Source organism: Salvelinus fontinalis, chromosome 22 (genome assembly GCF_029448725.1).
Source record: "Salvelinus fontinalis isolate EN_2023a chromosome 22, ASM2944872v1, whole genome shotgun sequence".
Taxonomy (NCBI): domain Eukaryota; kingdom Metazoa; phylum Chordata; class Actinopteri; order Salmoniformes; family Salmonidae; genus Salvelinus; species Salvelinus fontinalis.
The window spans coordinates 8,483,567-8,505,513 of record NC_074686.1 but is presented as its reverse complement, the minus strand read 5'-3'; the positions used below and the strand labels follow the sequence as shown (position 1 = coordinate 8,505,513).

General features: G+C 41.3%; 1 protein-coding gene across 1 annotated transcript in view; it reads right to left on the bottom strand.

Annotated features, from left to right (window-relative positions):
- Nucleotides 1-4,819: 4,819 nt before the first annotated feature.
- Nucleotides 4,820-21,947, bottom strand: part of LOC129819695 (voltage-dependent calcium channel gamma-7 subunit-like) — a 37,821-nt gene continuing 20,693 nt past the window's right edge. Inside the window, exons 3-6 of the mRNA XM_055876183.1 lie at nucleotides 15,500-15,589; nucleotides 13,319-13,459; nucleotides 10,183-10,328; nucleotides 4,820-8,867 (exon numbers count right to left, since the gene is read on the bottom strand). Of these exons, the coding sequence (XP_055732158.1) occupies nucleotides 8,391-8,867; nucleotides 10,183-10,328; nucleotides 13,319-13,459; nucleotides 15,500-15,589 (854 nt within the window). The 3' untranslated portion in view covers nucleotides 4,820-8,390. The remainder of the gene's footprint in view (nucleotides 8,868-10,182; nucleotides 10,329-13,318; nucleotides 13,460-15,499; nucleotides 15,590-21,947) is intronic.

Genomic DNA, 21,947 nt, shown 5'->3' with positions numbered 1-21,947 from the left:
GTAATATAACCAGACTTTTCCCCAACAAATATCATTGATGAATGTATTCCAGTAAGTTGTGACATAAGGAATGGAAACAATGTCCCTTTGAAATAAAGTATGTATAGATCTGTTGTTCTGAGGGAGCAAGAAGAAACACATTTTTCCTATTGGAGTGTCAACAGGACTAAGCGAGGGTAGGTCAAGAAGGTGAGGTCTGGTTACACCTCTAAACAACATGAGAGTTCCAGATGGAATAGCATCAAAGACTATGGTGAACTCTAGGTGTAACAGGGATATTGTAAAGAGATAAAAATTCCTCATAATTGAGTAACAATCCTTCTGCATTAAAAAGTTGACTCACAAGCAGGCTATAATTATCAAACCATTTCTTTAAAAAAAATACTTTATTTCTATACAAAATATCCTTATTGTTCCAAATGAAATACCTATGCAGGGGAAAAATTATGTTTATATATTAACGACCACGCTAAGAATACTTCTCTATGAAAAGCAGGTCATTTTGTAGGAATCTTATCAATGTTATAGTTACAAAGTAACATAAAAATGAAGCCACCAAAACGGGAGAAGATATAATGAGGGATGAAATTACAAATTGAAGTTGGATTCTTTAAGAAGTGTTTAGCCCAATTCATCTTAAAAGTATTCTTCAAAGTTGGAAAATCGAAAAAATTGTGACCACCATATTCATATGTGTTCATAACGACAGATTTCCTAATATAATGTGTATGACTTTTCCAGATGAAGTTGAAAAGCATCTGGTCAACCGCTTTACCTATTTTGTTGTCAAGATGCAAGGACTGGGCTGCATAAGTAAGTCTGGAGGTACCTTCAGCTTTAGAAAGCAATACTACTCTACATTTCAAGGATAAATCCCTCTGCAACCAACCAATGATTCAACTTCTTTTCTTTTTTTTCAATAATAGGTATGAAATTGAATGAGCATTTTTCCTGTTGATCCTTAGAAATGGTAAACCCAAGGTATGTTACTTATTCATTGACTGGAATATTGCATATAGAAGGTATCACACAGTCTTTAACAGCAAACAATTCACACTTATTAAAGTTTAGGCAAAGACAAGAAAATATTTATCACATCGACTGCTCTAGAAATTTGGTCAGCATCTTTCAAAAAGAGGGTTGTGTCATCTGCAAGTTGACTTATGATAATATCTGTCAGCAATTGAGATCCCTTTTATATCGCTGGATTTAACAAAACTTGTAAGAAGTTGGGTTGCAAGCAGGAAGAGGTAAGGCGAACTTGGGGAACCTTGCCTAATTCCTCTTTTCAAATCAAATCTAGGAGAAGTGCCATGCTTCAATTTAATGGAACTGTTCCCATTCATATAAAGTTTTAATAGTACTACAAAATAATTTCCCAACAGTAGGCAAAGTTATGAGGGTGAAAGGGACCAAATTATTACTGTGAGGCACATGGGCTACTACTAACTACTAACATGTACACTTGGTATTTCGTTCTTAGCTACAGTATACATATCTCCCTGGTATGTTACATCATTTATGCAGCAGCATACAATACATTTTTGGACGCACCTTGTTGTGCTGTGCTCACTTGAACTAGAAGGTGGATCGGCTGTTCTTGTGGGCCATGTTTGTCATCAAAGTCTGGCATTCTCTGGATTTATGATGCTTTCAGAACAACTGGGAACTCGGAAAAAAACAAGGTCAAATCACGACGTCAGTGATCTTCAGGTCGGAGCTCTAGAAAGAGGCCCGATATTCCAAGTTGTAATTCCGAATTGGATGACCGTTCAAACCAAATTTTCCCAGTCGAAGCTCATTTTTTTCATAGTTCATTTTTTTCAGAACTCACTGAAGTCTGAGATTTCCCAGTTCCAAGTTTCCAGTTGTTTTGAACGAGGCATAAATCATGCTGGATTGACAGCATGGCCAATGTATTCAACTTTTTCTCTCCCATGGTGTTGAATGTTTATCTTTTTAAGCTTGGAAAAGAAACCTTTAAACCCAGACCTGGACCACACACCCATTCCACTGAATAGCAGGCTAGTGATTGCTTTGCAACGCTTGCAGTTAGCCACTGATTCCTTCCAATCCACTCATTGTTGAATTTGTGATTTACAACTTCCTGTGTAATGTTTATGTCCAATGGCCGATGAGCACCAATAGGTTTTCTTTATAATTTCTCTTCATATGGATTGAAAAGGATTTGCCAGTAGATTGTCGACGTGATGCATGATGACAACTGCTTGTCTAGTTTGCTAGCTAAGATTTTGAAAGTATGATGTTGACATGATCAGTCCAATCAAAGCTATGGTAGATATAACATGATTTGACTTCATTTTATCTGTGGCCAATGACCTTGAGACTTCTTGGATGGGCACTTCTAATGTAACTCTATGGCCGCACCCGAGGGGCTTGAATTTTTTAGCTCTACCCGTAGATCTTGCGGTGATGTAGTGTCCCCATGAGTGACAGAACACTAAGCTAATCATGGCGCAACTAGAGAGCATTCCCAACCCATACGCTCCGTATTTTTTGCTGGCTTCCCCACCACCACAGAAAAACCTGAGCTGAAACACCTGCATTTTGGAGCTGCCTTACTCAAGAAAACAAAAAAGAGACCATGTTTGTATGCAGCTTTATTAACTCAATGATGATTTTTTTGCCTTGTTTGGAAACTGATATGTGACACGTATTAATGCCAAAATAACAGGCAAAACAGGTAACAACAAAAAACATATATACAGTACCGGTCAAAAATTTGGACACACCTACTCATTCAACTCATGTAGTAACCAAAATAGTGCTAAACAAATCCAAATATATTTTAGATTTGAGATTCTTCAAAGTAGCCACCCTTTGCCTTGATGACAGCTTTGCACACTCTTTTTTTGCTAAACAGGTCACCACTGTTAATATCACAATCCTTGGTAATATGGTGTATTTTGTCACAATGTATCAGCTAACAGAAACATGCTAATGCAGGGATTTCTAGTTGCGTGGATATTAATTATGATCATGCGCGAGCACGGAGGAGGTTGGAATCCATAGTTTCAGCATTTGACTTCCGTGTTTTAAAAGAGTTCCAAAATGAGGTGGATAGGATCTCTGTGATACAGAAGACATGGGCTGTGTCCATTCGCAGATATAGGCTATCATCAACAGTTCATGGTATTGGCTTCAGTTTGTACAACGTTTGAAAGAAGTTTGACTGCGCAATCTGAAGTGATTTATAGCCTATGGTGGGTCAATTAATGAAGTCAATTGAGAGAAAAATTGCTATTCAGCCCGGCATAAGTCGTGTAACACTTAACTGTGACAATGCATTGAATTCACCCTACGGTCTTTGTAAGCCTACTCATAGAATTTGAATTATATTTCTATGGGCATAAAACATATTACGAGCCTGAAATAGCTGTTCACTACAAACTTGAATTACTTTCCTTTGTATTTCCAGTATATCCAAAGGTGATTCTGTAAAAGTAATGTGTCATCTGTACTCTCCCATCACACACACACACACACACAAGCGGACTTGTGAGCTGGTCATCATTTTTTTTTTTATATTCCAGCATCCAAACAGTGCACTGTGCACCCACCAACCTTCCTTCAATTCGCATGGCTGAAACAATCTCACGGAGAAAGCATCTGAGCGAGTGAAACAGCACCCCTGTGTCTTACTATATGTAGCCCACGTACCTGATGCTGTCTGGCCAAAAAGAGTATGGCCTTCACTCGCTCGGATGCTTTCCCCGTGAGATCATCCAATTATTTTGGATGAACGTGCAAAGGTAACCTACTCTTCGAAGTGATTTGACAATCAGATGAAAAGGTCACGACTGGTTGTGTTCATGGAACGTTAAAAGGTAATACGTTCTTACAGTTAAATTACGTCTTTACTATAAAAACCTATGGGGGCCTCAGACTGGCCTCTGCCTGGGGGCTCCAAATCACTCCACCCACCGCTGTACAGACACACACACACACACACACACACACACACACACACACACACACACACACACACACACACACACACACACACACACACACACACACACACACACACACACACACACACAGTCTTGGACAGCTAACCTTGTGGGGACCCACAATTCAGTCCCATTCAAAATCCTGTTTTTCCTAACCCTAAACCGTACTCCTACCCTAATCCTAACCCTAACCTTAACCCAAAATCCTAACACTAGCTCCTAACCCTAAACGTAATTGTAACCCTAAAACCCTAAAACTAATTCTAACCTTAACCCTAAACCCCCTAGAAATAGCATTTGATCTCCCCAGTTGGTCAAATTTTTGTTTGGTACTATTCTTGTGGAGACTTCTGGTCCACACAGTACACACACACACGCACACACACACACGCAGAACATCGTAACACCCATTAACACCATTACACACACACACACACACTTGGTACTGCTACATTTCTTATGGCTTTAAATAAGCAGAGCTTTGGATTAAACACAATAGCAGGGGGCATTACCAAGATACTGAGCATGTCAGTCTCCAGTCCTGCTATTCGTTCTCTACACCAGTGTGCAAACAGGATTTCATCTCTATATAGTTTAGCCATGTTGATCTTTTCAGCTCTAAAAGTTCCTGACATCAGCGGTAGGTGTGTGTGTGTGTGTGTGTGTGTGTGTGTGTGTGTGTGTGTGTGTGTGTGTGTGTGTGTGTGTGTGTGTGTGTGTGTGTGTGTGTGTGTGTGTGTGTGTGTGTGTGTGTGTGTGTGATTTTGTGTGTGCTTGTGTATGTGTGATTGTGTGTGTGATTGTGTGGGCCAGACATCTGATCACAAACATTAAGCACACACAGATTTACCTCTAGGATTTATTCATTAGTTGTAGAACAATGACGTTAGTCAGCTACCCACAGGCATCGATCCAATAACAAATAGTATCTCAGGTATGAACAATCTCTTCAGATTCATTAGTGCATTGCTTAGCAAAAAGAAAATGTCCTTATTGTCATTATTACCATTAAATCGTTGATTTGGTGGTAAATATGGGTAATATATTTACACTGATAATAATAGTTACAACAATAAGAATTATATAATAATCTTAATAATAATTAATAGCTTGGATCTCTGCTACTGTTGTTAGGCACAGTTCATTTTAAAAAGCTCAAAGACAGGTTCTAAGAGAGCGCCTTAACAAAAGAAGAAAGTCATCGAGAATGAGTGAAAAACGAGGCCTGCAAAGAGAAGAGACAGGTAGAACAAGTCTGCCCCACATTACATTAATGGGGATTTGAGAGACAAACCAAGACAAATGATCAATAAAGTTCAAAAGGTGGGATACCGGGGATGGGAAGCAAGAGGAGAAACAAGTGAAGGCAATAAAAGGAGCTTGAGGAAATCAATGAATCTCACTTTAGCTACAGAAAACCACAATCGTCCTCAACTTCAATAACATTCACGGTCTAGTCAAGACATGGCTCTCTGAAAGGAAACCTCAATTTAGCAGAGTATTATAACGAGGAAAAACAACAGAGGATAATATTTAATTGACAACATGAATGTTATACAATTCTTATAGCTACCCCTTTCATTTCTCTCTCGCTCTCCCTCTCTCAATCAACCTCTCACACCAAATCATAATAGGCCTACTATATTTTACACTATAGAGTTAATACAACTACACCACTACACTATTCTACCTATTATGATTACAGAACAAGCTACAAATATTATTTTGTTATAATTTTCCCTCCAGCAGGAGCCAGTCCTGTTTGATAATGCGTTCATATATTTTACTCTATACTATATTATAGGCTGTACATCGCTGTCCCGGGTCCCAAACAAACGAATGCTACCACTCATCACACGTGTATGTGCATCTGCTACATAAAAAACAATATAGCTATTTAAAAAAACATTTGATCACGTGTTCTGATTGCATGAGAAGATATGGAATTCCGAAAAACAACCACATCATATTAGGAAAACAATTGAAATGGATGCACATTGATCGGGAATTAGTTCACTATTTGTAGGCAGACATTGCAAGACTTTGTTATAAGTCGTTCTTCTATCCCCCAAGTCCAGAATTGCTAGCGTTTCGCTAGAAAAAAATGAGCGTCGTGACACAAAAGGCAAAGTTCAGCCTCGATGTAGAGCAATCAGACTCACTGCAAAAGCACTAGGTGGTGCTACAGAGACCCATTGGTCATGTTTTGCTCTCGTTCAGACCTTAATTCACGAACGGACGCTATTGTGAAATTCACTGAGTGGACAAAACATTAAGAGCACCTGCTCTTTCCATGACATAGACTGACCAGGCGAATCCAGGTGAAAGCGATGATCCTTTGTTGATTATCACTTGTTAAATCCACCTCAATCAGTGTAGATAAAAGGGCGGAGACAGGTTAAAGGAGGATTTTTAAGCCTTGAGATAATTTAGACAGGGATTGTGTATGTGTGCCATTCAGAGGTTGAACGGGCAAGACAAAAGATGTACTGCATGTGCCTTTGAACGGGGTATGGTAGTAGGTTTATCCCACGCTCGACAGTTTCCTGTGTGTATCAAGAATGGTCCACCACCCAGAGGACATCCAGCCAACTAGACCCAACTGTGGGAAGCGTTGGGAGTCAACATGGGTCAGCATCCCTGTGGAATGCTTTCGACACCTTGTAGAGTCCATGCCCCGACGAATTGAGGAGGGAGGAGAGGTATCTAATGTTTGGTACACTCAGTGTTTATTTCTGTGCTTTATATTAGACATTGTTAAACTCTTATCAACCTCCCACTTTCTTTCTCTCACATCCTCTATGGTTTTATTATATGTTCATATATAGTTCCATTTACTTACATTATTATAATACAGATGTTTCTAAACATAGATAATGATAATGGTCACAATCTTTCTTTTGATATTAGTAGTAGAAATAGTAGTAGTAGTAATTGAAGTTATAGCAGGACTGTGGCAGCTGGTTTGTGTGTGTGTGTGTGTGTGTTGCATTTAGTATAAGGATACCAATAAACATCAGAATAGAATGTAAACATGTAGTGCAGTAGGTAGGCTACATAGGCAGCATCTATTATATACACCCAGTCACAGTCAGAAGGAGAAAAGTAAACATTTCAAAATAAACACAGTCTTTACTTCATCAATCTACTCCATCGCTGTATGGAAAGCTCTTTTGGTAACTATGAATAGAAGGAAGTTACTCTACCGGTAAGCAGCCATGTGCTACAGAATATGAACACTCAAGCTAATTAGCAATCTAAGGAGGATCATACGTCTCATGGAATCTGCAAATAGGCTCTCATTCTTCGTAGTAAAATGGGTGCTTTTTTATATTCTCTGTCGTAAATATTTGTAAATGATGGGAAGTTATGGATTTTCTTTGTTACCAGGACATTTTAGTCAAAAACATAAAACAACAATTCAAGTGTTTTTTTATGGATACTGAAGCCTATGACCTGGACATTTATACACACACAAAAAAAGATGCTATCTAGAACCTAAAGGGTTTTTCGGCTGTCCCCATTGGAGAAGAACCCTTTTTCGTTCCAGGTAGAACCCTTTTGGTTCCAGCTAGACCCCTTTTAGAATCACAGAGGATTCTACATGGAACCAAAAAGGGTTCTACCTGGAACCAAAATGGGATGTCCTATGGGGACAGCCGAAGAACCATTTTGGAACCCTTTTTTCCAAGAGTGTAAGGGTATTACAAGAATGCTACTGCAGAGGGGAATCTGAGATGTTACAGTATGTACAGTTAAGTCACAGAACCCTCTTGAATGATCTTCAGATGTCTCAGATTTCTGTCTTCGTACTCACAATTCTTGCCTCTCAAATACAAACGATGAATACAATGATAGAACTAATCATACAGGAATACACATCTCATGAAAGACAAACATGGTTAAGATTTCAACATTTGTTTTTCCAGGACTTAGAGAAAGAAAAATGTCTATACAGTTTAAGTATAAATCTCTATGCATATACAATTTGTTCTTGATTCTTGTGTGTATTAGTGCTTGAAATGCATCGTATTCTTTTTCTTCTGAAACAGAATCACCCTTTCTTATAGACCCCCTCACCTCCCCTCCTCCCTCTTTTTCTTATTGTGTAAATGATGATCATATCCCTCCCTCTCTCTCTCCCTCGTTTAAAATATCTGTCTTCATTTTAAGCACAGCATCAATTGTGAATCATCCTCCACCCATCTCATTTTCTTTCCTTCGTTCATTCCCTTCTTTCTCTTGATCTCCTAAATATCCTTCCTTCCTCCCCTCTTCCATCTCTCCTCCCACACTTCTGTGTGTGCACTTGTGTGTGTGTTTGCATCTGTCTCTGTGTGTTGGACGTATGACAGAGCCAACCCCTGCTCTGTCTATCCCCCCTCCCCACCCTCCCTCATCCCTCACTCCCCCCTTCTAGCATGGCGAGGCACTCATGTGCATGTGTTGGTGGTATCGGGGAGGGGGCTGGGCAGAGGGGGGCATGGCCATGGGCATGGACTGGGGAGGGGGCCCGCTGGGGTGGGAGGACATGGTGTGGTGGCTGGAGTGGAGGGGGTGGGAGGACATGGAGTGGTGGGGGTAGGAGGAGGAGGAGGACTGCTGGTAGCTGGCGCCCGAGGAGGGGCCAGAGGATGGGGCCTGCTGCTGCTGCTGCATGGAGCTGCCCTTGGGCGGCGGGGGCGTCTGGTTCAGCTGGATGGAGATGTCGCTGGAGACTTCAGACGCGCTGCGGCCCCTCTTTGGAGGAGGCCACGACTCGGGGTGAAGGTATTGGCCGCTGTAGTCGCTGCACTCGGACAGGCGGGGGCGGTAGAGGGACGGGTGGGGCCGGTACATCTCCTCCTCGGCGTAGCGCTTCATGAAGAGGTACACTGACATCACCCCGGCCCCCTGGGAGAGAGCAGCGCAAGTACACTATGAGATACTATGACTCATATTAATGCATGACATGAAACTGAAACACCATCATAAAGAAGTCATAAGTGACACATTGGGCCATCATACATACATCAGGGACACTCTGAACCACAGCAAAAAGAAGGCTGACTAAAAATAAATCATATTATATAAAAATCACATAAAGTACTGGGCCATGAAATACAATAAATACTGGAACATTTAAAGGTCCAATCCAGCCATTTTTATCTCAATATCAAATCGTTTGTGGGTAACAATTAAGTACCTTACTGTGATTGTTTTCAATTAAAATGGTAAAAAAATAAAATAAAATTGCTTCTAAGCAAAGAGCCATTTCTCAAGCAACAATTTTGCTAGGACTGTCTGGGAGTGGTCTGAGTGGGGAGGGGATTACTGAGAACAACTTTCTTTCTGATTGGTATATCAACAAATGTATCACCTAGTGATGTCACCAGGCAGGCCAAAACTCCATCCCACCCAAACAGGCTGAAATTGCATGTGGTCTTTTCATACAGTCCATACAGTAAAAGGGCATTGTAATCATTTTCACAATTTAACAGTATTATTCCAACCTCACAGTGTGGAAATATACATATGACATAGGGAAATCTCGTTTTTGACTGCACTGGGCCTTTAATAAAGCACAATAGTCCTCAATACAACAGGATGTAATATAGCATCCTGAAAGATCTATAAAAAAATGTTTGAATCAATATAAAATATGAAACATTTTAATAATATTACATGCATACGTTATTTTCAACTGTGGAATATATTATATGATGCACAAACCTCTTAGTGCCTTAGCAACCTACCCTGCAATGCACCGAAGAGACACTAATGCTCAGACTCAACCAAACCGCTCCTCCGTGTAATAACTCATTATCAAAAATGCATTCATGTTGCGCCAAACATTTACACCTCATCCACTATTCATCGCTGACATCTTGATACAACATCCTTGAAACTTGAGCACAACGGCGCTGGCGCTAAGCGCTATTCCCCCTCCTCTTCCTCCTGCCGCCGCAGAGGGGCTGGAGAAAAAGAAAAGCCCTCTAGCGAACTGTATATTCATGTGACGACAGCAGCGTTTCAAGCTGCTGCTGTGACAGAGCTGTCACCCTAAAGTATCCGCTATTAACATTTATGAATATTGACGCGAGATGGGGGGGGCGGGGGGGGGGGGGATCCTAACAGTGAAGTACTGCGCTAGATGTTGGTTAGCAGTTAGCAGAGGTTAGTAGTTAGTGGTCGGGCGCTACGCTGGCAGGCGGACGGGTGCGCTGACCTCTTTGAGGAGGAAGGAGCTGGCAGCGAAGGCGAAGGACCAGCCGTAGTGGTAGTGGAAGAAGTGCTCGGGCTCACGTGGCCGGTTCATCACCTCGTCGTTGATGCTGCTGATGTAGAGGACCAGGCCCACCACCAGGCTCAGCCCTGAGAAGGGGGAGAGGAGGGTGATGGAGAGAAAAAAAGAGGGAGGGAAAGGGGGGAGAGAGAGGCAATGGAGATGCATAGAAGCAGAGAAAGACATGGGAAGGAGTAGATGAAAGAGAGAGAGATGGAATGGAGAGTGAGAGAGAGGAGGGGAGAGAAAGGAGGAGGGAAGAAGAGGCGAGCCAGTGGAGGGTGAGAGAGGAAGAGGAGAGAGAGAATGGAGAGGAGTGTACAGGATTGGGAAGATTATATGAAACAGTGAGCGAGAGAGAAAGGGTATTGTAAATTAGAATGAGAGAGGGAGAAAAGGGTAGAGGAAAGAGAGAGGAAGGGAGGAGGGAAGGGACAAACGCCAGGGGCAAGAGTGGATGGGGGAGTGGGTCAGAGAGTGTGAACATGAAGGGGAGGGTGGGTGGTAGGGAGAGAGAGATTTGGAGACAGGAGGATACACAGTGGGCAAGATGGAGGGAGAGAGTTGGAGATGAAAAGAGAGGTGGAATGTTTATATGAGTACATCTCTGACTGCTTGTTGCCTTGGCATCCAAATAGATCCTCTTGACATATGACATAAAGGGTGAGGCAGCTGGAAAGTGGGACAGTATGTGGCCTATAGTCACACCGCTGGAAGGGGATAAAAAACACCATATTTTGAGCCAAAGTCAGTAGTCTACTCAAAGGGCATAGGATACAGACAGGAGCTTTGAGGTAAACCCCACTGTTCTTGTTCTTTTATGAGAACATTATTTTATGAAAACAAGAATCCTAAATTATAGATGGTAAAATGTGATTACGATACAGTGCAAATGACCAACCATTGCTACTACTACTACTACCACAGCTGTATTACACTAGACTAGCTAAATTAGTGTCACCACTGCAAAAAAAAATCATTGTTTCTCAAATGTTTTCTCAGTTAAACTTCCAAAAGCCACCATTTTTGCTACGTGTTTCTGCCTTCACACGGAAAAGGGCTCGTATGGCTAAACATTTGAGCACATTTCCCCTGACGCATTAAAAAACAACAATAAAACAACTGAACAAGGTCCTCAAAACGTCCTCTTGAACCACATTTTAACGATTCATTATTTGGAATAAATTAGCCTCATTATACTAAATGGAAACCAAATCCCAACCACTGCCTGTGAATCTGCGATAAACAAGGACAACAGACAAGAGCAGTGGTGGAAGAGAAAGAAAACCTAATTAAAGGATGTGTCTGTGCTTTTCCCCAGCCGGCCAGCCTCGGCTGCTGCTGTCTCTGACCCTAAAATCCTCCTCCACCATTAAGCAGCACAACAGCCCCACTGCATAATCAACCCTGACCAGCACCACAACAACAACAACAGCAGGAGGAGATTCAGGCAGCAGTAACAGCTGCAGCAGCGGCCAAAGCTCTTGGGAACCAGTGACCTGGCTTCCCCTTACTGGGTCAGCAGGGGGAGCTGTGTGGCTAGCTGCTGCTAGCTCCTCGCCTGCTTCCCTCTCAGCAGCAGTCAGCCTTTCTGCGTGGGCGTGCTAGAAAACACTGTCCCTCTCTGAAGAAAGGCAGGCTGCACCGGAGCCAGTTTGAAGCGTCGTCCGTTCTGTTTCTTCAGAATGGTTTGGGTTAGGAGAATGTGTATGGAGAGCTGATCCTGAATCAGGATGTGAAAACGTTTTGTTTGCGAGGACATTTTTAGTCATTTGTGTTTTGAAATGATGATGAAATTCTATTCTATGGCAACCACATTTTTTATTTTTTATTTTCTATTTTTTTATCCCATTTTCTCCCCAATTTTCGTGGTATCCAATCGCTAGTAATTACTATCTTGTCTCACCGCTACAACTCCCGTACGGGCTCGGGAGAGACGAAGGTCGAAAGCCATGCGTCCTCCAAAGCACAACCCAACCAAGCCGCACTGCTTCTTAACACAGCGCGCCTCCAACCCGGAAGCCAGCCGCACCAATGTGTCAGAGGAAACACCGTGTACCTGGCCCCCTTGGTTAGCGCGCACTGCGCCCGGCCGGCCACAGGAGTCGCTGGAGCACGATGAGACAAGGATATCCCTACCGGCCAAGCCCTCCCTAACCCGGATGACGCTATGCCAATTGTGCGTTGCCCCACGGACCTCCCGGTCGCGGCCGGCTGCGACAGAGCCTGGGCGCGAACCCAGAGACTCTGGTGGCGCAGCTATAGACCACTGCGCCACCCGGGAGGCCCCCTGCAACCACATTTTTATAGAACAGACATTGAGAACAATGTCATGCAGAGAAACTAGAGAGCTCTCAGTTTGTTGAAATGGCTTCAGAATAACAGAATATTTTCTCAAATCCAGTTGATTTCTCAAGTCGTTTTTGAGACCCATTACCTGAAGCTGTCGTGGTTTTACAATATTTTAAGTTTTATTTATAAAAAAAAAATCTAAACCCACAGCCCAGAAAGTTTCCCGTTTCAAGTTGTATAAGTCGTATGTACAGGATACACATGGTCTACACCGTCCAACGAAAGGCTTACTTGCAGGTTCCTTCTCGACAATGTAACAACAACAAGAAATAATAAAAGACAAGAATACGAACATAAAGTAAATGGCTCAGTAGAAAATAATAAACAGAAAATACCTTTCATCGAGTTAACTACTAGAAAAGCACAGAGTACTCAATTTGCGCCTGAAACGGTGAAATCGTTCACCGCTGCAGGTCAGTGACATGTAATAAGGACAAGATAGGCACATAACTGCTCTGTCAGCAGCATCTCATGCTAGGCTAGCATCTGTGAGCAAGACATGCAATACCCCCCAAATAGAAACTGATGTCATCTTATAGACAACTGAGGATCAGGATAAACTGTTAGCCAAGCCACTAAATCAAAAACCAATCAGGAGGGTTCCAGACCCAGATCACACAGAACCTATTTTACATACCATTGGCAGCTTTCATCAACCAATAAGTATCTTGAATACTGAATATCATTAAAACAACAGCCAATGGGAAACTTTTATGTGGCACCTTACCTGAGAGGATGAAGAAGATTCCAGAGATGAAAGCCAGGATGGTGCGCTGGGGCCGGATGTGTCCGATGTTACTGATGACGAAGGCGGTGAAGACGAAAAGCAGCGAAACCATGGGGAACGGTGTGGCCGTCCGTACCATCTCTGATGAGGGAAACAGGTCAAGAGAAAAACAGAAGAAGAGGGAAAGATATATTGAGATAAGGAGGGAGAGTTAAGTTCAACACTAAAAAAAATATGAATTATAAAAAATATTCAACAAATAAAAAATATTCAACATTTCTTACATCGTTTTAATCCAAGTGTCAGTCCCACTGGGATAATTAAGCCGCGTTCAGTGAAAAAAGCTTTATGTTACACATGTCCTCTATTTATGACTAATTAAGTTAATAAATACAATACCAGTCAAAAGTTTGGGCACACCTACTCATTCAATGGTTTTTCTTTATATTTACTATTTTCTACATTGTAGAATAATAGTGAAGACATTAAAACTATGAAATAACATATATGGAATATTGTAGTAACCAAAAAAGGGTTAAACAATTCTAAATATATTTTAGATTTGAGAATCTTCAAAGTAGCCACCCTTTGCCTTGATGACAGCTTTGCACACTCTTGGCATTCTCTCAACCAGCTTCACCTGGAATGCTTTTCCAACAGTCTTGAAGGAGTTCCCACATATGCTGACCACTTCTTGGCTGATTTTCCTTCACTCTGCAGCCCAACTCATCCCAAACCATCTCACTTGGGTGAGATTCTCAAATATAAAATATATTTGGATTTGTTTAACACTTTTCTTGTTTACTACATGATTCCATACGTGTTATTTCATAGTTTTGATTTCTTCACTATTATTCTACAATGTAGAAAATAGTAAAAATAAAGAAAGACCCTTGAATGAGTAGGTGTGTCTAAACCTTTGACCGGTACTGTAAATGAATGCACAGTACATAACACATGGAGAAAAAAACATGAATGGTCTAAATTGTTATATAAGTGTATGAGCGATTTGTAACTGTTATGTTTTAGCTGTTACGCAAACCAATAACTAAGGCTACGTGTCTTTTTTTATGTCTGTCTGCTTGCGCTGCAATTATTTGTTGCCTTGTCTATTTGTCTATTCAGTAGTGCTATGTTACTTGTATTGTAGTCTGACACTTTTTCTTCTAACTGGGTTTTCCTGTTATACTTTGCTACCCGTGCTGCCTACTTTGTTTCTCGTGCTACTGCCTGTTCCTACAATGTTTTGCACTGTTGCCATAGATCTCCTATCATGTAGTGTTGCGATGTCTCTATTGTCGTGATGTGCTTTGTCTCTGCCTATTTTGTGGCTCGTGCTGTTGTTGTCTGCGCTTAACAGTGTTTGTGCCATGTTGAGTTGTTGCCATAGGAACTCTCATCGTATAGTGTGGTGGTATCTCTCCTGCTTTATTTCCACTGTCTGTCTGCTGATGTATCTGTGCTGTCGCCAAGTGTCTGCCAGGCCGTCATTGTAAATAATCATTTGCTTTTAATTGACCTGCCTTGGAACATAAGGTTAAAGAAAAATGAAAAGTGTCATGAGTGAACACTTGAATTATACAGAAAAAAATCTTCTTCCCTTCCTTTCTTACATGACTATAAAGTCTTTATGAAGTAGTTACAGAGGTTGACTTGAATTGAGGTTGGGAGCAATTTTGTACAGAAATAAATGCTTTATGTAATACTAGCCCCCACCATTCTAAATTCAATTATTTTACTTGTCAATCACGAAGAAAGGAAATCATACAAAATAAGGATTAAGTAACATTCATTCCCAAGAACACATTTCCTGTATCAGTTTATCATTCCCTACAGGTGGTTACGCCTGCAGCCAGCTGTACAAAACAATATACTGTAGGAAAGGTAATGTCCTTTGTCGTAGCGTGTCAGGTCCCATTGTAGTCTATATAGTCCACTTTTGGGCCACAATGTTCTACGCTTTACAAGGTTTTCCAAGTTTTCTTATCTTGAATAATTTAAATAGTTCTTAAATAAAGAAAAGGGAACTTCAGCAGTGTTCAACACAGGTTTTAAATAAAAGAGGTTGGGAACTATTTTGCCTCACCATGTTTCCTGGATAGAGCCATAAGGTGCATAAAGCAATGACACAATGACATGCAGGGGTTATTTTCCTGCACGTTTCTCGCTGTTGTCACTTACTTAGTATATTTGCAGTGTTTTCGGTCACGATGTCGATCTCAGCTTCAGTGGTGAAGTATTCCGATGCTACACATCTCCCCTTTTCAGGTCCTGAGAGAGAGAGACAGAGACAGATGAGCAGAAGAGACACTCGGGGTGGAATAGAGAGTAAGTCGTTAACCTGGAATTTGGGCAGAGAGCGGGACACCTAATCAGAGTGGCACAGAGGTGAACAGTCAGCGAGGAAAGCCACATTCCACACGACAGCAGCATCTTCCACCTTCCACCTTCCGTACCAGGCACCAGCGCAAACAACGCCATTCTGCTGGAGGGCCACCAGTATAACTCTGGCTAAAGGAGCGTGTGTGTGTGTGTGTGTGTGTGTGTGTGTGTGTGTGTGTGTGTGTGTGTGTGTGTGTGTGTGTGTATTCTTCCTTAAGCGTTCCTTTCAACCTCAAGCGTTCCTTTCAATGCCTCTGAGTCATGGGTAACAATCATTGTCTTCCGTCAGATAGCGCGTCGATTCCGCCTGCACTGATCTGTCCAATAAAAAGTATCATCGGACTGCAGTAACTACACGCTGCACCCAATACACCCCGCGCCCATTGCCATTGAGCGTACTTGTAACAGTACGACGTCCATTAGCATTATGTTACTACATGCATTATGTCCAGTGGTGGTCGGTGCCATTTAAGATGTGGCAGGACAATTTTTGTTTTTCATGAGCATGGCCTTATTTATATTACAGCATATTGGATGACTGTCATTCATATTCCATTCACTCAGTTCAATGTAACATGGATAGGTTAAGGCTACTGCATGATACTCAAATTTCCCCTCTAGCCATCATGAGGTTTCTACAACCTAGCCTATGAATGAAAGTTTACAATGTAGGTCAAGAGTCGAGAGAAAAATGTGAGGTGACAGGCATTGACACATGGACAGGTCTAAAGTGACACATTCAATACCGCCACTCTAGCCTGCATCTAGCTAATTTAGGGTGTAATTATTAGTTTAACAGTTGCAAACAAGAGTTTGCGTTTAAGAAATGTTTTTCAACAGAATCGCCCATGATCACACGTAACACAGTTCACTTTCATAGCAGCCACGTTGTATTACTGCTCGCATCTATGCGCTCTACATCTCTCACCTTTTCTCTTCGCTTGTGGGATTCAATGCACAACACATCAGCTGTACGTGACCAGGCAAAAAAAACATTTCCAAGCCAAACCATATCATAACCGCTACTCACAGCCTACATCGTTTTTACCATATTAGCTAAGGTAACATCATTGTCAACATAACTAATAGAACTAACGTGTTACAATCATGCACTAACGTTACAGTTACAGTGTACAGTCAGTAAGCAGTTTAGCACTTACGCCGGCAGGCCAAGGTGGGATTAAATTAGTAAAACCAAAAGCTGCCTTGATTTTGAAAAGTTCCAGTGTTGTGTTGGATAGTCATAGCCAGCTAGCTAACATAGCATACCTCTGTTTGAGCAGGGTGTTTGAGTAGGCTAAACTACCTAGCTGCATTTGCTAAGTAAGTGAAACTGAAAGCGATTTTTTATCAATTAAATATCTCTCTCTCTCTCTTGCTTCTTCTTCATTTTGGAAGATGGTCCTCCCCTTCCTCCTCTGAGGATCCTCCACTGATTACGTCACTACATGCACACTAGCTGGCTAGCTAGCTTGTACACATATCTGTTGGAGCCAGACCCTATTGAACCCAACTCTCACATGGCACTACTTGGTAGGTGTGGTGTGTAATCAATCGTCACTACACGCCATGCCCCACATGCCCCCCCCCCCCCCCACATGCCCCCCCCCCCCCCCCCCCCCCCCCCTCAGATAGACCCTCCTCGATCTGTCTCGTATCTCGCAAAGGGTAATCCGGCTACAATGGGCCGCCATAAAATTATAAAGTATAAGCAGTGATATGGACATAATGACGAGATGCTTTTATCTCCTCTCCAATAATGGGGTTTGTTGTCCACAAAGCAGAACGGCAGGCTGTCAAGCTCTCGCCTATTAAATTTGGATTGGTGGATACACCTCGTTACTTTAATTATTTTGCGAATAGTCGATGAGGGGTGTTGACGTCAACTGCCTGCATTCAACGGAGAGTGAGATGCTAATCTCATGAATATGCATAGACCTTCTTGAATTTCAACAGGGACAAATCTGATATTAAGGGTTTGCCGGGATGTCACGTGCATCACACTTATATCATTACACTCATAACAACCTAAGCATTAAAAAACGTATATTAGTTCAAACAAGCCTCACATGTCAAAATAGCAATTCATGTCTATCTTGACTAAATTCGACACACTCTCATTGCCCCTCATACAATAATTAAGGATCTGCTTAACATGGACATATTTTGGCCAGATAGAGGGCTCTCGCTTCGCCTCCCTCTCTGATATTACCTAGGTGACATTGCCTAATGAATCCTATTTCACCCTAAAATAGGCCAAATTATTATAAACTGAAAAAAATGGTTGTGTAATTGAGTTTTTTTTCTGAGGAAGTCTTAATAGCTAATTTGGACATCTAGCTAAGATGTTTGGTGCTTGACAGAACAGTATTTCTGGAGTTTGACAATGTGTGCACAACAACTAACTTAAATTTGTCCATGGCATTAGCTTGCTAACGTTGCTCGAAGCCAGTCACTTCGTATGAAAATAATAGGAAGCTAACCTAGTCCAGACATTCAATGTGGAACATCAAATGCTTTCTCCACTAGCTAGCTAGCAAGCTACTTTAGCAACATTATTTTATCACAATGAATGAATTTTGAAGAAGCAGCTAGCACTGCCTGATTTGCTGTGAGACCGTAGCCTCCCCGTCAGCTCTTCTGCTGCTGCACTCACTGACCTCAACTTAATGATCACCAAGAAACATGCTGATCTACGGACTGATTTCTGATAACACACCCTCTTAATTTTGGGGCAGCATGTCTACAACTCCAGGGCAAACTAGGCAAGCTGTTTAAAAGTCAGTAAAGGCAGAGAGAAATTGTAGAGCGCAAAATTCAAAATACAAAAATCGTAATATTAAACATTCATGAAAATCCAAGTGTCATACATAATTTAAAAGCGTAACTTCTTGTTAATCCTGCCGCTTTGTCAGATTTCAAAAAGGCTTTACGGCGAAAGCATACCATGCGATTATCTGAGGACAGCGCCCCACATACAAAAGCATTAAAAACATTTTCCAAACCAGCAGAGGCGTCACAAAAGTCAGAAATAGAGATAAAATAAATCACTTACCTTTGAAGATCTTCCTCTGTTTGCAATCTCAAGGGTCCCAGCTACACAACAAATGGTATTTTTGTTCGATAAAGTCCTTCTTTATATCCCAGAAAAGTCAGTTTAGTTGGCGCCTTTGATTCAGTTATCCACCCGTTCCACTAGTTCAATTTGCATACAAAGGAATCCCAAAAATTACCAATAAACTTTGTCCAAACAAGTCAAACAACGTTTCTGAACAATCCTCAGGTACCCTAGTATGTAAATAAATGATAACATTTAAGACAGAATGTAGTATGTTCAATACCGGAGATAAATAACGAGGTGCGCGCCTTCATCCATGCGCGCCACAAGACTACAGTCAAAATGAGAGCCACCTTGAAAAACTACAACTACTAATTCATTTTTCAAAATTCAAGCCTGAAAACCTTTATAAAGACTGTTGACATCTAGTGGAAGCAATAGGAACTGCAATCTGGGAGGATTTCCTTTGAATTTCCCATAGACAAGCATTTCAATGGGTGCTGAACTCAAAAAATAAAAATTCCGGATGGATTCTCCTTGGGTTTCGCATGCCATATCAGTTCTTTTATACTCACAGACATTATTTTAACAGTTTTAGAAACGTCAGAGTGTTTTCTCTCCAATATTACCAATTATATGCAAATCCTAGTTTCTGGGCCTGAGTAACAGGCAGTTTACTATGGGCACATCAGTCATCCGAACTTCCGAATACTGCCCCCTAGCCGTAAGAAATTTTAAACTGAAATTGCAACCAACTTTCTATGGTTTGTTTAAAAATAGCGAGATTTTTTTGATTTTTTTCAAATAACCAAAAGTGAGAGGTTGTAATCTGAATAAGTGGAAAAAGGCCATTCTTGAACATGGGGTGAGACATTCTTACTAATCTGCTATAGAACCTGTTCGGATTTAAGTATAACTTTTGAATGATGGAAGCCTTTAGTGAGAGGTCTAATGCTTCAATATTTAATCTATTTTTGCTAACTTTCTATTAAAACATATTGTAATGAGATCATTTCTTTTTTTCGGGATATGAAAACCGAGTATGTCCACTTTACCGTCAGACCGTTTTATTGGTAAAGTACACGGTAATGTAAAGGTTGTCTTTTTTTTGTGATCCAATACATAATATAGTACACTTATCATCATTTGGTTGTAATCCAGAGAGGTTAGAAAAAGTATCTAGATCATCTATGAGCCTGTGGGAGGATGCAAATTGTGGATTTAAAAGAAAACATGAATCATCAGCGTACAATGACACCTTTGTTTCTAATTCCTGGATTTCTAGGCCCTTGATGTTATTGTTGAATCTGATTTTAATAGGTAACATTTCGATGGCCATAGTAGATAGGTATGCCGATAGTGGACAACCTTGTTTTACTCCTCTTGACAGTTTAAAAATGACTGAGAAGTAGCCATTATTTACTATTTTACACCTAAGGTTACTATATATAATGTTAACCCATTGTATAAGAGATTCTCCAAACTTGAAATATTCCGGGCATTTAATATAAATTCCAGACATACTTTATCAAAAGCCATTTCAAAGTTAGCTACGAATACCATACCTTGTTTGACAGATTTTTCATAGCGCTCTATTGTTACCAGTACTTGTCTGATATTATCTACAATGTATCATCCGTATAAAAAACCTGACTGATTAGGATGAATAATATCCTACAATACCCTTTTAATTCTAAGCGCTATGAACTTTGCTAGAATTGTTGCATCACAACACTGAAGTGTAAGGGTCCTCCAATTTTTTTAATGGACTGGATCTTTATATTTACCACTTGGGTCCTGTTTCAGTAATAATGAAATCAGACTTTCTTGTTGAGTATCTGATAATCTACCATTTTTATCCGTACAACAGAGCATAATTTGCTAATCGAGAGGTGCCGGAACCAAAAGTGAGCTCGAGAGGGGGGTGGGGGAGTTCTGAGGTACCAGAAGCATTACATGCATATGATTTCATTTGCATAGTGCCATAGAGCAGCAGAGTATTGGGTTTTTCAGAAGTTGCACACATGGGGTCTGGAAAAAACTTGGCTTTTTAGAAATGCATTTCATGCTATTCTACATCATATGGCAGAATCTTTGGCGGAATCTTTTTTAAAACCGCACAAATGATCGAAATGGAAGGCTACTTTGACACTGACAAACTGAGATCAATAAAAAACGACCTTGTCTTTAATCCATCAATAGCCTAGGCCTAGGTGTGTGGAGACATATTGTAGGCTACAATATGAGGAGGACATTTTAGTCCTAAAAATGCCAGTTGCACTGATTTACCCAATGATGCGCAGCTCACTCGCTGTTGATGGCCGATGCGCGCATGCCAAAAGCCTCACTCCTTATTTTATTTTTGTAATATTTGTGTTGTGGAAAAATGACCAGGCAGGAGACGGGAGTACAGTTAGTTTTCGTTTAGTCAAAACCTCTCGTGCTCTACAGTTCCCGGGCACACTAGTGCGCATGTGCATTTCCTATTAGGTGTAGTAACGTAACACTGTCGTAATACATCACTGCTTAGTAACAGCATAGTAACTAATATAAACAGATGTAGATCCCAGATACTACACTCCTCCCCCATAGTGTTTAACTCCCAGAGAACAAGGTAAATATGTTAGGGAACTACTAATGCAATATCTGAACAATGCATTCTTAACATTTTCAACTACTGGGTTGAAGCAGACTTTTCAGAGCCCAGCACAAATCCAGGGGATTATTCTGCCCCGAAGATGGAGTTTGTGTCCTAATAACTAACCCAGGTAATGTCCTTTTTCTTTCCTTCTATCTAGGACATATTAAGGTGTTTGTTTGTTTTACTGTCTGTTACCTTAACCAGCTCAACTCACATGTCAAGCTTTTGAGGTGCCCTTCTCTGTCGAATAGGATATCTCCGCTCCTCCTGGGCTTCCGGTGGTGGGCCAGATTCGGGTGGAAGGTCAGGCTCTGTCTCTCCCGTACGTCCACAGTCAGGAGAATAGTCCTGGGGGTCGTTATTGTTCTCTCGGCGTGTCTCTGCTGGGGCGTTGGCCCGTAGCAGATGATCCACATGAACGTTGACCTGGCGATGACCAATTTGGACTTGGTAAGTCAAAGGTCCTTTGCGTTGCAAGATCACACCTGAGTTCCACAGGCTCTTGGGGTGTCTGAAATCACGTACCATCACCCTCTCTCCCTCTTTGA